We start from the raw sequence: 13,814 nt of genomic DNA on the forward strand, positions 1-13,814 counted from the left end.
TCTCTTCTGTGGATATACTTAGTCAAAGACTTCTGAGCAGTGAATGTGAAGTCATTCCTTTATTGTCAGAAAAAAGATAGTAGTGAAAGGTGGTGCTATCTTGGCTTTGAAATGGAAAATTGTAATGGCTTGCTTGTCTTGGAGTATGTCCATAATGTCTCTGATACAATGATTCTTTTCCCTTTTGGCAGCTAAAAGAACTGGAAGAAGAATGGATCAAAGTGTCATCAGCTGCTCCTAAGCAGACCAGGTTCCTGCGTTCCCAACAGGAGCTGAAAGCAAAATTTGAGCAGCAGCAGGGACTTGGAGGAGATGCAGATGGAGGTAAGCTATTTAATCTCTGAACTCTATTGTATACAGTGTGTGAAGGGATGTATTAAATTGTAAAGGAGCTTCTAATCAAGATGGTGTAAAACGTGGAGTGTACTACACAAGAAGAAAATGTGTCTGAGGCAGAAACTATATTAGAGAGTATCTGTCTTTTGAAGTAGCAAAATCACAACTGCTGATAGCACTTCGTAAACAATGAGCATTAGGTGGTGCTCTGGTCAAGATTTTGTGTCACTATGCTTATATATTTCTTTCTCCTGGTTGCAGGAGATGATGACGAGGAAGAAGTGGTACCACAAGTAGATGCATATGAGTTGCTTGAAGCTGTAGAAATTCTCTCCAAGCTTCCCAAAGACTTCTATGAGAAAATAGTAAGCCAAAACTTAAATACTACCTGTTAATTCTTTGTCTGGCTGATGAGTCTTAAGACTTATGGGCAATTCTGCAATGTATGCTTTAGTGCTGCATGGATAATAACAAACTAATGTTAATAACATATCATAAGTTTTTAAAGTTGGATTTAGCAGCAAAAAAGCTGTAATTTTAAGGGGCCTGAGGTATGTCTTGGGAAAGGACTGTATTTCATATTTCATTGCAATTACTGATGTTGATCTGTAGAGAGACCCTGGTTTTCTCTGGATGGAATAAAGGTTTTTAACACTTCTCTAGAAGTGTTCTTCTTTTGTATGCTTCTTTAGAAGTGTTTGTATTTATAAATTAATGTAAATTATTTGCTCTGCAGGAAGCAAAAAAGTGGCAAGAAAGGAAAGAGGCTTTAGAGGCTGTTGAACTGCTTGTGAAAAATCCCAAGCTGGAATCAGGAGACTATGCAGACTTGGTGAAAGCTCTCAAAAAGGTATTAAATAAAACTCAGAGTGCACATATAATTTAATTAATTTTTTTTGTAATTTATTGGTACGATAGTTTAAAAGTTACAGTTAATATAATAATCATGAGTAGAAAATGACTAGCTGGAACAGTTGTGGAAATAACCCAATCTGTGGTCTAATGATTATTTTAAGAAATTCTTCCATGTCTCTGAAACTTAGATTTTTCTCTTCAGGTTGTTGGAAAGGATACAAATGTTATGTTAGTTGCTTTGGCTGCCAAATGCCTTGCTGGACTAGCTACAGGCCTCCGAAAGAAATTTGGACAGTATGCAGGGCATGTAAGTAAGAGTATGTGCTTTTTTCCTGATTTTATTCATGCTGGACACCTTTTTTCCCTTTCCCCTGTCAAGCCTTCATATTTATCAGAGGTATTCTTTGTACAATTAGGAATGCTTACCAACCCCTTAAAGTATTGAAATACTTGCCTATACATTTGTAGCTGAAGTTCAAAAGAACCTTCTTCATTCATATTTAGCAACATGAAACTTCCAATTGCAATGTAAGTCTTCTCTACTAAGAAAATTGAATTGTTCTGCCATTAAATGAACTTCATTTTCATTACCTCATCCTAGAGATACCCAGACAGGAATGCATTTGTAGGCCACAGTGGAGAAAACAGCTTCTAAATTGGAGTTCTACTTAGCACCTCCATGGTGTATGTTTTATGTTGGTTTGCTGTTTTGAATGTTGGGGGATGGTAGGTGGTGGGTGTTCTGTTTCCTTGTTGCCTGGGTTTTGTGGGGGTTTTTGTCTGCTTTAAATAGCAAAAAGTTCTGTGATTTTTGGTACCAAAGTGTTCTGGTGCTCCAGTTTAGTTCTGGCTGTTCTCTCCTTTGCTGATCATCTCTTATCAATAGCTAATATCAGGGAATACAGGGAAGCTTAACCAGTATGTGGAAACAAAGAGAGCTTTTAATAAGTTTCAGTTCTCACTCATTTCTCAAGCCTGTGTCACTGTGTTCTTTAAGCTGCTCAATCAAATTATCTGTGTGATAAGCAAGAGTAATGGGCTTAGAGAACTGATGTGCCTGGCTGCCGGTAGTGTTGTATCTGAATTGGAAAGTTGCTGAGTGTCACTGCTACAGAAACATTCAAGTCTCCTGAACGCTGAACAATGGTTTGGACTTTTCATTCTGAAAGCTGTCTGTAGTTTATGAAAATCATTCTTATATCTGTTTCATAGTTGATTTCTGAAGGTTAACCCTTATAGCTACAGAGTTAGTGTTGAAAAAGCCAGGCTTCTAAAATAAGGGTATATCTCTGTGGTTGCCAAGCAAATGGCATTGAGAATATGACTTTTTCAATACTGTAATGGCAGCTCTGAATTGTATAATCTCAGTACTCATTTCACCAGTTCACTTGATTTGTTTGCTGGATTTGTTTACTTGTGAGGAAGATGTAGACTTCTCCTGAGAGTGGGCATTGAAGTGTTAAAAAACAATTGTTGCTAGAATTGTATGATCATAAACTCTATTACTTACATATAGGACTGAAATGCTAGTCTGCAATCTGTGTTTCTAGCAAGAGCAGTGAAATCATGCATAGAATCGTACTCTTCACTATAATTGAGTGTATGTGTGCCAGCCTCACCTCTGACTGCATTTGTACCCCTGGACTAATTTTTCTTCTTTCCCTCTCACATGGCCTACGGCTTCTGATTTCCATGTTAAAAAAAAAAAAAGAACGCTCATTTTACCTGTCAGCATTTTCTAAAATAGAGGCTTCATAATTTAAAATATCTCTTCCTTATGACTTTGTTCTCTGTAGGGTGTAAGGATGTCTAGCACCTGCAATAGCATGAATGGTGGTCTTTGCAGTGCCACCTGTATTTTCTGAAGGTTTTTTGAGTGCTGAAGTCTGTGAACTGGGAATTTGGAGGTTGAAGCCCAAAAAAGAATACCACCTGAGCCTAGGTCACAGTGCATCACAAGGGGTTGAGATCCCATAGCTTCTGAGTAGAAAGCAAATCTATTTTTTGTTATGCAAGAGTGTATAACTTCTATAAAACATCTGACTGCTTCTGAACTATGAACTGTTATGTTTATGCAAATCTTGAAAATAGCTTGCTTTCCACAGTTAAGATCTGTGTGTTTCTGGCTCAGTGACAGAAGTCATTACTGTTACAGACCCCATACTAAAATGTACCTATTCATATTACTGGCACATGAGTGTCTGCAGTGTAGTTATTTTTACTTCTTTTCCCCCTTGAATATTTTATTTACTTGTTTTTTCAGCAGTGGCTGTCTGAGCCCTAGACTAGGTAGAAATTGCTGTCAAATTCCAGTATGGCATAATTTGCTGTTAAACGTGCTTTTTCAGGGTTATATATCTGAAAAATATTGCTGCAGAGAGGATTCCAGTTGCTCTAGAACTATGATCTTGTCAGCTGTGGATGAGATGAGGACTTCTTAATGATCTGTTTAGTGCTGTCAGAAAGCTGGGAAAGAGGGGACAGGTTAAATGCCTTCTTGAATTCTTGGAATACAAGAGTATGGCACCCTTTTTGTTATGAAATCATTCATTTCCATTCTATTGCTCTGTATTCAGCATAATTCCATGATCTGTACTTATGTGAACTTGTAGGTCTACCTTTTGTTACAAAATTGTTTAAAAATCTTTATTTGTTAATAGAGTGACTAGAATGAGTTTAATATTGGAAAATAGCAAGAATAAACTAGTTCAGACTACTATTGTGTACTTCTGGAGGGGGGCAGCGGAGATGTTTGAATTACTGGCTTCTCTGCCCGGGCGCGGACTATCAGGCTTTCCAGTTATATTAGTGAAGAGGGGGTTGACAACTTTGTTCCTTTTTCCATAGGTTGTTCCAACAATCCTGGAGAAATTCAAAGAGAAGAAGCCCCAGGTAGTGCAAGCACTGCAGGAGGCCATTGATGCAATCTTTCTTACAGTAAGTAAGCGTGAAAATTTCCCCATTGTCTGAGAATTGTTCTCTAATTTTGCTTTGCTTTTCTCTTTACTGAAATAATGACTTTTTTATTCAATACTATAGACAACACTGCAGAACATAAGTGAAGATATTTTGGCAGTCATGGACAATAAAAACCCAACAATTAAGCAGCAAACATCTCTTTTCATTGCAAGAAGCTTTCGTCACTGCACACCTTCTACTCTGCCAAAAAGCCTGTTAAAACCTTTCTGTGCTGCACTTCTCAAGGTAAAGCAGAAGGAGTTGATGCTTCTCTGGCATTGACTTGAACACTGTTGTTATGAAACCTTGGATTGTTTGGGGAGAAAGACCCAAATGTAGTGCAGAGACCAGAGAGTTCTTGTATGCTGTGTAGCCCTCAGAGTCAGTTTTGGCTGACATCAAACTTGAAGGTGATTGTCAGTCAGGGGAACAATTTCGTTTCCTTTATCTTAGCTTTTTTGTAGCTGTACTCACTAAGTTTGTAAAAGGTTAACATTGATTTACAGCTGTTATCTGAGACACTGCCACTTGCTTCTAGCACACAACTCTAGCAAGTTTTTGTTGGAATGCTGTTGTTTACTGTGAATAAAAGAGCAACCATCATTGATTCATACATGGCAGTGACATTAGAGCATTATTTATCAGTGTAAATGATAATTATGTGTACTTTTTTCTTACTGCAAATAGCCCTTTCTTTGGTATAGGCAACATCCCTGGTTTAAAAAATGGAGATTTGAACAAGATTGCAGGACTTAAAAGTCTTTATGAACTTTCATGATGTTTAAAGCATGAATATTCAATCTCTTGTTGTGGAAAAAAAACAAAGATGAGAAAATGGCTGTATCTGAGAAAAAGTAGACTTGGTCAGTACATAGAAAAACAGAAGTGAAAAACAGCCTTTTTTCTTTCTGCACTGAAATGTCAAGGATTATTCTGTAATAGATTTAGATTTTAAATAAGGGGAGGGGATTTATATGATGTTTAGATATGAGCCACAAGTCACATGACATAAGTTGTGTTTCTCTGCAGCATATCAATGATTCTGCTCCTGAAGTAAGAGATGCTGGATTTGAAGCATTAGGCACTGCCTTGAAAGTTGCTGGAGAGAAAGCTGTGAATCCATTTTTAGCAGATGTAGACAAACTAAAGCTTGATCGGGTGAGTATTGTTATAAATGTTGTAAAAAAGGCTTAATTTATCCATTTAAAAATGTATCTTAGGCTAGAGAAGGTGAAAGAAGATGCTTTAGCCAAGTTAATTTCAGTGTAGATCTTTGAAGATGTATTTTTTACTTAAATGTTACTGATGTTGCAGGAAATCTGGAAATCTCTTCCTTCTGACATAAAGTATCTGGCTGTATTATCTATGCAGTGGGTTGTGAGATTTAGTTGTGGTTTTGGTTGGTGATATTTGGAGTTCTGTTTGTTTTTTAATACTTTGGTTGTGACCTAAAAGTTTCTTTCAGACAACATAGGGTCAAATTTTTTATTACTAGATAAGATTTGGTATTAAAGACATACTTCCCAACAATGAAATTTTTATGATTTAGCATAAGCTGACAGATATATTGACTGAATGAGGATTTTATAATTTAAGGTGCTCAGATTAAGTCTTAGGGCATCTATGTGTGACAGTAGAATGTCAGTGTTTTTATTGTATATAAATGCAATTCATTTTCAACTAGGAGAATTATTTTGGCAATGCAGTGATGGCTGATGCCACTGACTGGTTAACCTTACTATTTAAGGAACACCAGATAACAAAATTTTGTAAAGTAAACAACTTAAACTCCTCACTTTTTTTTCACAGTAGTCAAATTTGAGCCACTGCTGGTGAAGGGACACTGCATCCAATTGTGGTAGCTAACTAGCTTCTTTCCACCCCCACCTTTTTTCTTTTTTTCCCCCCACTGTGTGGCAGATTAAAGAGTGTGCTGAAAAGGTAGAATTGGTTTATGGTAAAAAACCAGGAGGACCAGCTGAGAAAAAAGAAGGCAAGCCTATTACTGGAAAGACCGCTGCTCTTCCAGGGCCTGCAGGAGATAAAGAAACAAAAGATGCAGCAACCAGACCAGGACCACTGAAAAAAACATCTGCAGTGAAGGTAAGAGATTCTCTGACAGTTGTCTGTGACTGTATCAAATAGTTACTTAGTGCAGATCAAAGGTGGCCTGTTGAACATCTGCCTCCACTAAGTTATCACTGTCCTTTTCCCAGGAGCAGGTGAGCCAACAGCAAAAGGAATCTGTGACTTCTGGGAATGTAATGAAATCTCGGGTTTTAATTATACAAACTGTCTTGTCACTTATGTCTTAATACCAGATTTTGATATTGAAATAGTGATAAAAGACTGGAGGCATTCAGAGAAGCCTCAGATGTTGTAACATTCATGTATTGTGATATAGTAATACTTGGCTGAAGTCAACACTTTTTGTAACTAGCAAGGTTACTAATTAAGTATTGGGTATTTTTTCAGCATTGTTTTTAGTTTGTTGCTTTGTATATTTTGAAAAAATTTGAACTATTAGCCTCTATTAAATATTATTTTTTGGATTTTAAATATTGACTACAGGAGATGGTCTTTGTAATATGCTACTTAGTTCTTCAGGTGGGATACTTGGAAGTGAACAGAAGAATGGATAAAATTTTTGGAAATCTATTGGTACTCAAATAACCTGAGAAAAGAGACACCAGTCACAAGTTTAGTATCTAACCAGTATCCACAGGAAAACGTATAGATTAAGTCATTATTTCCTGAACTTTGACAAATACATCATTCTTACCTTTTTTATCTTTCATTGTCCTGTTATTTTTTGTAAAACCTACCTTTTGTAGTCTGAAAGCAATATATTAATTAAATAAGCTCTAGCTTATCTCTTCCTGCAGTTGTTATGCTATCAGAGATATGGGGTTTTTTTGGCATTAGAATGTAGAAGTGTAGTATAGGAAAACCAGCAGTTCTTTTGATATCTGAGCTAGAGACATATTTGATCTTGGCTAACTTGTCAATTTTCTAGGCTGGGGTCCCACCGAAGAAAGGGAAACCAGCTACATCTGCAGGCACAGGAGGTGCTGGAACTAAAGGCAAGAAGGGTCCTGAGACCAAAGAAATCTTTGAATCGGAGCTCTCTGTGAGTATTCTGCTGTTCTCTAAAATGTAAGGCCCTCTATAACCAAAGGATTGCAGCTTTGGTTAATCAATTCTTCAGAGTTTTTCAGGGAGGTTGGTTGTTTTAGTTAGGAGAAGGGAAAGCTGTATGTATAAATTTAGAATCGGTGAAATGGGTCTTTGGTAAATACACCTGTTCTTCAGGCTTTTTCTGGCACCAGGCCATATAAGACAGTAAGCAATAAATCATGCTTATATCCTTATAGCAGGGTATGTTGTTGTCCCTGAAGTAGGAAGAGATGAAAAAAATAGTGATACTTCATATGTAATTTAGGACACATGATTTGCTGAAGGAGTCTGGTATTAAAAGCCTGAGAATACATTATTCTGGAGTTTACATTAAATCTGAAATTAAGTAATAAATTAATTTAAAAATAAATATAATAATTGGATTAATTAAATTATTTATAATTGAATTAATTAATATATAATTAAATAATTTAATTAATTAAAATATGTTCTGTTCCTACAAAGTTACATTTCAAAGAAATTACTGAATTCTGCATGTTAGCTGAGCATCTACCTACTTTCTTGTTAGAGAACCAGGTAAACTCAGGTATCTGTTGGTCAAACAGTAATGAAAAACCTATTAAAGCTTTGCTAGATATATCTGCAAGTTTTTTGGACTGTCAGTCCAAATCATAGTTATATTTGAAGTATTGCTTAGGGTGAAGAATTTCTATTGTGCATCCAGTTTATATTGCTAGTTATACAGTAGAAAATGAGAATACAGTTCCTGGAGGTGATGCAGACACCAGTGAAACAAATGAAGTTTTTATCACTAAATAACTTTTATTTTTGATTTTTCTAAAATGGAGACAGAAGATAGGTTTCCTGTCTGTCCTCATTAACTTCTGATAAATTGTTGTCAGTGTTTATTCAGACTTGGTCCAAAATTACTTTGCAAATTTTAGGTTACCTCTGCTTGATTCTTTAAGCGGATAGTTGGTATTCAAGATTAGTTTTTACTATGTGCACAGTGTCTCATGCTTTCCAGAGATTGCTTTTTTGTTGCAGTGCAATTTCAGCAGCTTTCTAAGTTCGTAAGACCCCTCAACTACAATCCATACTAAAATCTTCCAATCTACAGCAGACCCTTTTCCTATTTTGTAAATGCACCACAGTACAAGGGTCAGTCCAGTATATTACCTGTCTTTGAGGTTTCTGCCTTCCTCTGAAGGGATACAGTGGAGTGTTAACCTTCTTCTGATCTGTCTGCAGATAGAAGTATGTGAAGAGAAAGCTGCTGCTGTCCTTCCAGCTTCTTGTATCCAGCAGTTGGACAGTGGTAACTGGAAAGAGCGGCTTGCCTGCATGGAGGAGTTTCAGAAGGTATGTTTGAACAGTTGATAAGAGAGGTGGTAGGGAAAGAGGAAACAAGTAATAATTTCTTAACTGTTTAGGCCTGGTAAGTCTCCTGAAATACTTACTTGTAGTAGTTGTATGTCAGCATTTCAGATCAGATGGATTAAACAGTACTTGCAAAAGCCAAATGGCTGATATGGTTCAAATTCCATAACAATAGTGCAGTATTTTACCTTAATGTAGATAGTTGTGCTTTTGTCAAAAGTACTTGTATTTTGATTGAGGATACTTTTTAAAACTCCAAATAATTGTAAAGCTTGGTCTCAAAGATAACTAGACTTAAACCAAAGTTTTTGCAACAACTAGGCCAAATCTATTGCAAATAAGTTCCCGCTGTTCGTGTGTTAGGCAGCAATTGATTATAACCAATTATTTGCCAGTTGAAATTTTTGTTCAGACTTACATAGTACTAGAATTCTTCACAGCTAGCGGAAAGTGCTTCATGTAGTCACAAATAAAAAAAAAATCAAATGTCCCTCAGATGGTCTCCATTAGAAGACCTTTGAGAGTTCACACTCAAAAAAGCTTCAACTGTAGATGTACAAATAGTTCATACCGTTACACCAGTACAGTCATGACTGGGCTTTTAATATTTTAATGGGAAAAGTGACTAACTTCATTTACAACATGGTGACTGGCTGCACTGAAATGCTGCTGCAGAAGCCTGCTTTATTAAAATGTTGCCATTTCAGTTGAATGAATAAGCTTAACAACAGCTAAACCCCAGTAATTTAGACCATATTCAGGCTTAATCTCTGCTGCGTAGTCAACGTTCCAATATGAAAGCTGCATAATATACTTCAGTTTATGAAGGATGTTGAGACACTTGAGTGCCTACAGAGGAGGGCAACGAGGCTGGAACACAAACCCTGTGAGGAACAGCTGAGGGGATCTGGGGTTGTTTAGCCTGGAGAAAGAGACTCAGAGGTGACCTTATCACTCTCTACAACTCCCTGAAAGGTGGCTGTAGTCAGGTGGGGGTTGGTCTCTTTCTCCAGGCAGCAACTGATAGAACAGGAGGACGCAGTCTCAAGCTGTGCCAAGAGAAATATAGGTTGGATATTCAGAAAAAGCTTTTCGTGGAAAGAGTGATAAAATACTGGAATGGCCTGCCTGGGGAGGTGGTGGAGTCGCCATCCATGGATGTGTTTAAAAATAGACTGGATGTGGCACTAGGTCCCATGGTTTAGTTGAGGTGTTAGGGCATAGGTTGGACTCGATCTTGAGGTCTCTTCCAACCTAGTCATTCTGTGAATTCATCTGGAAAACAAAAGCAGCTCTTTGAGGGACAGGTGAGTTGTTTGGGGGATTTTGTTTGTTTGTGTGTTTTTAATTAAGTGGTAAATTTCTATGGTTGCAATGGCCAATAATGATTGTTAAGGACATTTGTTAAAGAACATTAAAGGAGTAATGTGAATGCTGTAGGTTAAATGTTGGTTCAGTATCTCGGACTCCTTGTAAAAGTGGCTCTTCAGGTAAATTATTATGCTGAGAATTTTTGTAATTCAGTATTAAGAAAATACTTTGAGGACAGTTGAGAATTTCTGAGTTTTGTATAATTTTTGACCCACTGGCTAACCTAATGTTTATTCTTTAGGCTGTTGAGCTTATGGAAAGAAGTGAAATGCCTTGCCAAGCCCTTGTAAGAATGCTGGCCAAGAAACCTGGTTGGAAGGAAACAAATTTTCAGGTAATACATTATCCTTTTGTATCTAAATAGTCCATTTTTGTTAATGTAGTCTCCAGCTAAAAGTCTGTAAGTGCATATGTCACTGTGGCCACAGTTTTATCTGCAATCAATGAGAATATATACTCTCAAACTGGATTTTATTTCTGTTGAGAGTTGAGACTTTAGATGTCATCTAAGGTATCTAAAGATTGTCTTTAGATGTATATGTATACATGTGCATATATATATAAGCATGTGTGTATATGTAAGTTCTAAAAGTAGATAATTGCAGCCCAGTATTGTTGGTTGTGTGTATATATATAATAGTATGTATTTGTGTGTGTACAGTTTTTGTGTATAATCACACCTACATATGTATGTGTACAAAATATCTGTATGCATAAATACTTTTACATATTCAAATGTGTGTGTGTATATATACAAATTTTGTGCATATGTTAGTATTTACCCACGAAGCCATATAATTCTTATATGTATCTATATATATATAGAATGAGAAAAATTAGTCTAAAATACACGAAGATATGAGTTAACTTCCTTCCTATTTTGGATATTGCAGGTGATGCAGATGAAACTACATATAGTTGCATTGATTGCACAGAAAGGAAATTTCTCCAAAACTTCAGCACAGGTTGTGCTGGATGGTCTTGTAGACAAAGTTGGTGATGTGAAATGTGGAACTAATGCAAAAGAGGCCATGACAGCAATAGCAGAAGCATGTCAGTTGCCATGGACTGCTGAGCAGGTGAGTGAGTAGCAAAGGTATTCATTCAGTAAGTATAATCAGAAATAATATATAGGGTGTCCTTTCAGTCTGGGGACTAAATCCCAAATATTTTGATTTTTCTCTGTTGCATGAAAGTGATTTGTTTGCTCTCAAGATGCTTCCTGAAGTAGAAGTTAAATATATATTCTTCTAAAATTGAAAATAGAATCCTAGGAATGGTTTGAGTTGGAAGGGACCCTACAAATCATCGAGGTCCTCCCCTCACACCATAGGTAGGGATACCTTCTATTGGACCAAGTTGCTCAAAGCCCCTCAAATCTGGCCTTGAGCATTTCCAGGGATGGGGCAGTCAAAACTCTTTCAGTTCAGACACATTCCTCTTTGTCCAACCCCTGCATGCCCATTTCAAAAGTTTTCTTGGAGGTCTCCTTCAAGTACTGAAGGGCCACAAGAAGATCACCCTGGAGCCTTATCCAGGATGAAAAATTCCAGTTCTGTCAGTCTTTCCTCACTGGGGAAGTGCTCCATCCTTTTAATCATGGTGACCCTGCTCTGTACTCATTCCAACGGATCCAAGTCACTCCTGTGCTGAATGCCCCAGAACTGGATGCAGCACTGCTGGTAGGGTCTGCTGGCAGAGCAGAGCAGAAAGGCAGAATCTCCTCCCTCACCCTGCTGGCCACACTGCTTTTGCTGCAGCCCAGGACACAGTTGGCTTTCTGGGCTGTGAGTGTACATTGCTGGGTCGTGTCTAACCTCCTTGGAGGGGCTGGATGCACTCTCTTGCACACACTGTCTCTCCATTCATACCCCAGCCTGTGTTGATACTGGAGTTGCCCTGACCCAGGTGCAACACCTTGGCTTGTTGAACTTCTTAAGGTTTCCATGGGCTCACTTCTCAGGCTTGTCCAGGTCCCTCTGGATGGTATCCTGTCCTTGAGGTGTTAACTCCACCACTCAGCTTGTTTCATCTCACACTTGCCCTCAGGAAGCACTCAATCCTTTTGTCTGGCAGTTATGACATTAAATGGCACTGGTCCTAATATGGATCTCTGAGAGGTGCTGTCTATCATTGATGTCCATCAGGACTGAGCCATTGACCACTACCCTCTGGATGTGATCATTCCAATTCCTTACCTACTGTCCTGGGGTGACTCTACATTTTAGATAGCTTCGGGAGCTGGGGGGAAGTTGAAGCTGCGAGAGGCTGATGGGAGTTTTTTTCTCTTGACCAATTACTAGCCATGTCTGAGAACTGACAGTAATTCTGACCGTTGAAAAGTGAGATCAACTTGTGAATACCTGCCTTAGGACTCAAGACGGGGAATTTCTCTCTCTCTTTGGTTTCTGGCTTCTGAGGAGGTAACAGGGCTCTGTCTCGGCCTCCTCCCCCACCACCAGGCTGGACAAGGCCACAGAGGGCGGTGGCAGGGAGAAATGGAGCAGGCCTGTCTGACTTAGTTTGCAGTTTCTGCCGCTGAACTGAAACCTGACACCATGAACATCTGCGGCTTTTCCAGGACTTTAAGTCTTTTACTACCTGGATAATACTTACAGATTACTCCTTTTTCCCAGAGAGAGGGAAAGAGAGAGAGAGAGAGAGGGATAATCAACATGAAGAAGACATCATAAAACCATCAAAGATGGTGAAAAAAAGAATTAAGTTTTAGATGGGGAAGAGGGAATAAGGAGATGCTTTAAGAAGCTGAAATATTTTTCTGTTAAAGCTATGGAGATGGACAATAGTGTTCTGAAAAAAAAAAACCCTCCTTTAATTCATGACAGAATATATTGGGAGGAATGGAGTGTTCAAAGTGTAGATTTTGAGCAAAAGGTGGAGTAGTTGTGATACAGTGAGGTGTTGGAACAGAGGGGGAGAAGTAATAGTTGAAGATTTGGGGCCCTTAAGAGGCAAAGAGAAAACTTCTGTTTCCAGGGAAGCTCACAGAGACAGATGAAGATAACTTTTGCTTTTGAATAACTCATCTATAAAAATGACATCCCTAGACTCATTTGACCCATACACACCTCAGAGTGATGTGAAACAGGAGGAGAGAACTGATGGCAGATTCTTCTGGGGAGCTGGCATCAAAGAAATAGAAAGCTCTAACAGAAATAGTTTTCTTGTGAGAAACTCCATAGATTAGCAGAAGACTTCTGTTTCTCTACAAAGACTGATGAAAAGACTATAGCAAGAATTGAGACTGTTGTAAACACCAAAGTTTTTTTGTCTCTATGTTGTCATGTGAACAAGGGAATAATTGAGTAGTGGGGGAAAAACGGGTTTTCTGGAAGTTTCATTCTGGTTTTCTTATTCTTGTAGTTCTGTTAATAAACTTTCTTAATCTTAAGTTTTAAGCCTGTTTTGCTCTTGTTCTAATCCATATCTCACAGCAAGAAATAAGCAAGTTTTCTAGTAATTTTTTAGTTGCTGCTTTAAAACCACAACATTTATTTGGTGCATTGGCCAGGAAACAAAATTAGCAAATCAAAACCACTACATCTACAAAGTTCACACGTGAAATCCACATCTTTCCAGTTCAGAGAGAAGAATGTTGTGGGGGACCTTGTCAAAAGCCTGTCAGAAGTCCAGATATGTGGTATCTGTAACTGCACTGATGTAATTGCTCTATCATAAAAGGCCGTGAGGTTGGTCAGGGAGGACTTGCCCTTGTTGAGAAGCCATGCTGGCTGTCTCAGCCACCTCCCTGTCCT

At 38.1% G+C, this 13,814-nt stretch overlaps 1 protein-coding gene across 31 annotated transcripts in view; it reads left to right on the top strand.

The window, feature by feature from the left end:
* The window catches only part of CKAP5 (cytoskeleton associated protein 5), a 53,475-nt gene that overhangs the window by 15,676 nt on the left and 23,985 nt on the right, over positions 1–13,814 (top strand). For all 31 annotated transcript variants that reach the window (XM_086893561.1, XM_086893552.1, XM_086893562.1 and 28 more), the window contains 12 exons: positions 192–324; positions 598–701; positions 1,073–1,186; positions 1,394–1,498; positions 4,039–4,128; positions 4,231–4,395; positions 5,179–5,307; positions 6,070–6,252; positions 7,166–7,279; positions 8,539–8,649; positions 10,280–10,372; positions 10,932–11,117. In XM_086893561.1, coding sequence (XP_086749687.1) covers positions 192–324; positions 598–701; positions 1,073–1,186; positions 1,394–1,498; positions 4,039–4,128; positions 4,231–4,395; positions 5,179–5,307; positions 6,070–6,252; positions 7,166–7,279; positions 8,539–8,649; positions 10,280–10,372; positions 10,932–11,117 — 1,527 coding nt within the window. The remainder of the gene's footprint in view (positions 1–191; positions 325–597; positions 702–1,072; positions 1,187–1,393; positions 1,499–4,038; positions 4,129–4,230; positions 4,396–5,178; positions 5,308–6,069; positions 6,253–7,165; positions 7,280–8,538; positions 8,650–10,279; positions 10,373–10,931; positions 11,118–13,814) is intronic.

Source organism: Cyanistes caeruleus, chromosome 6, assembly GCF_971803275.1.
Source record: "Cyanistes caeruleus chromosome 6, bCyaCae1.hap1.1, whole genome shotgun sequence".
NCBI lineage: Eukaryota > Metazoa > Chordata > Aves > Passeriformes > Paridae > Cyanistes > Cyanistes caeruleus.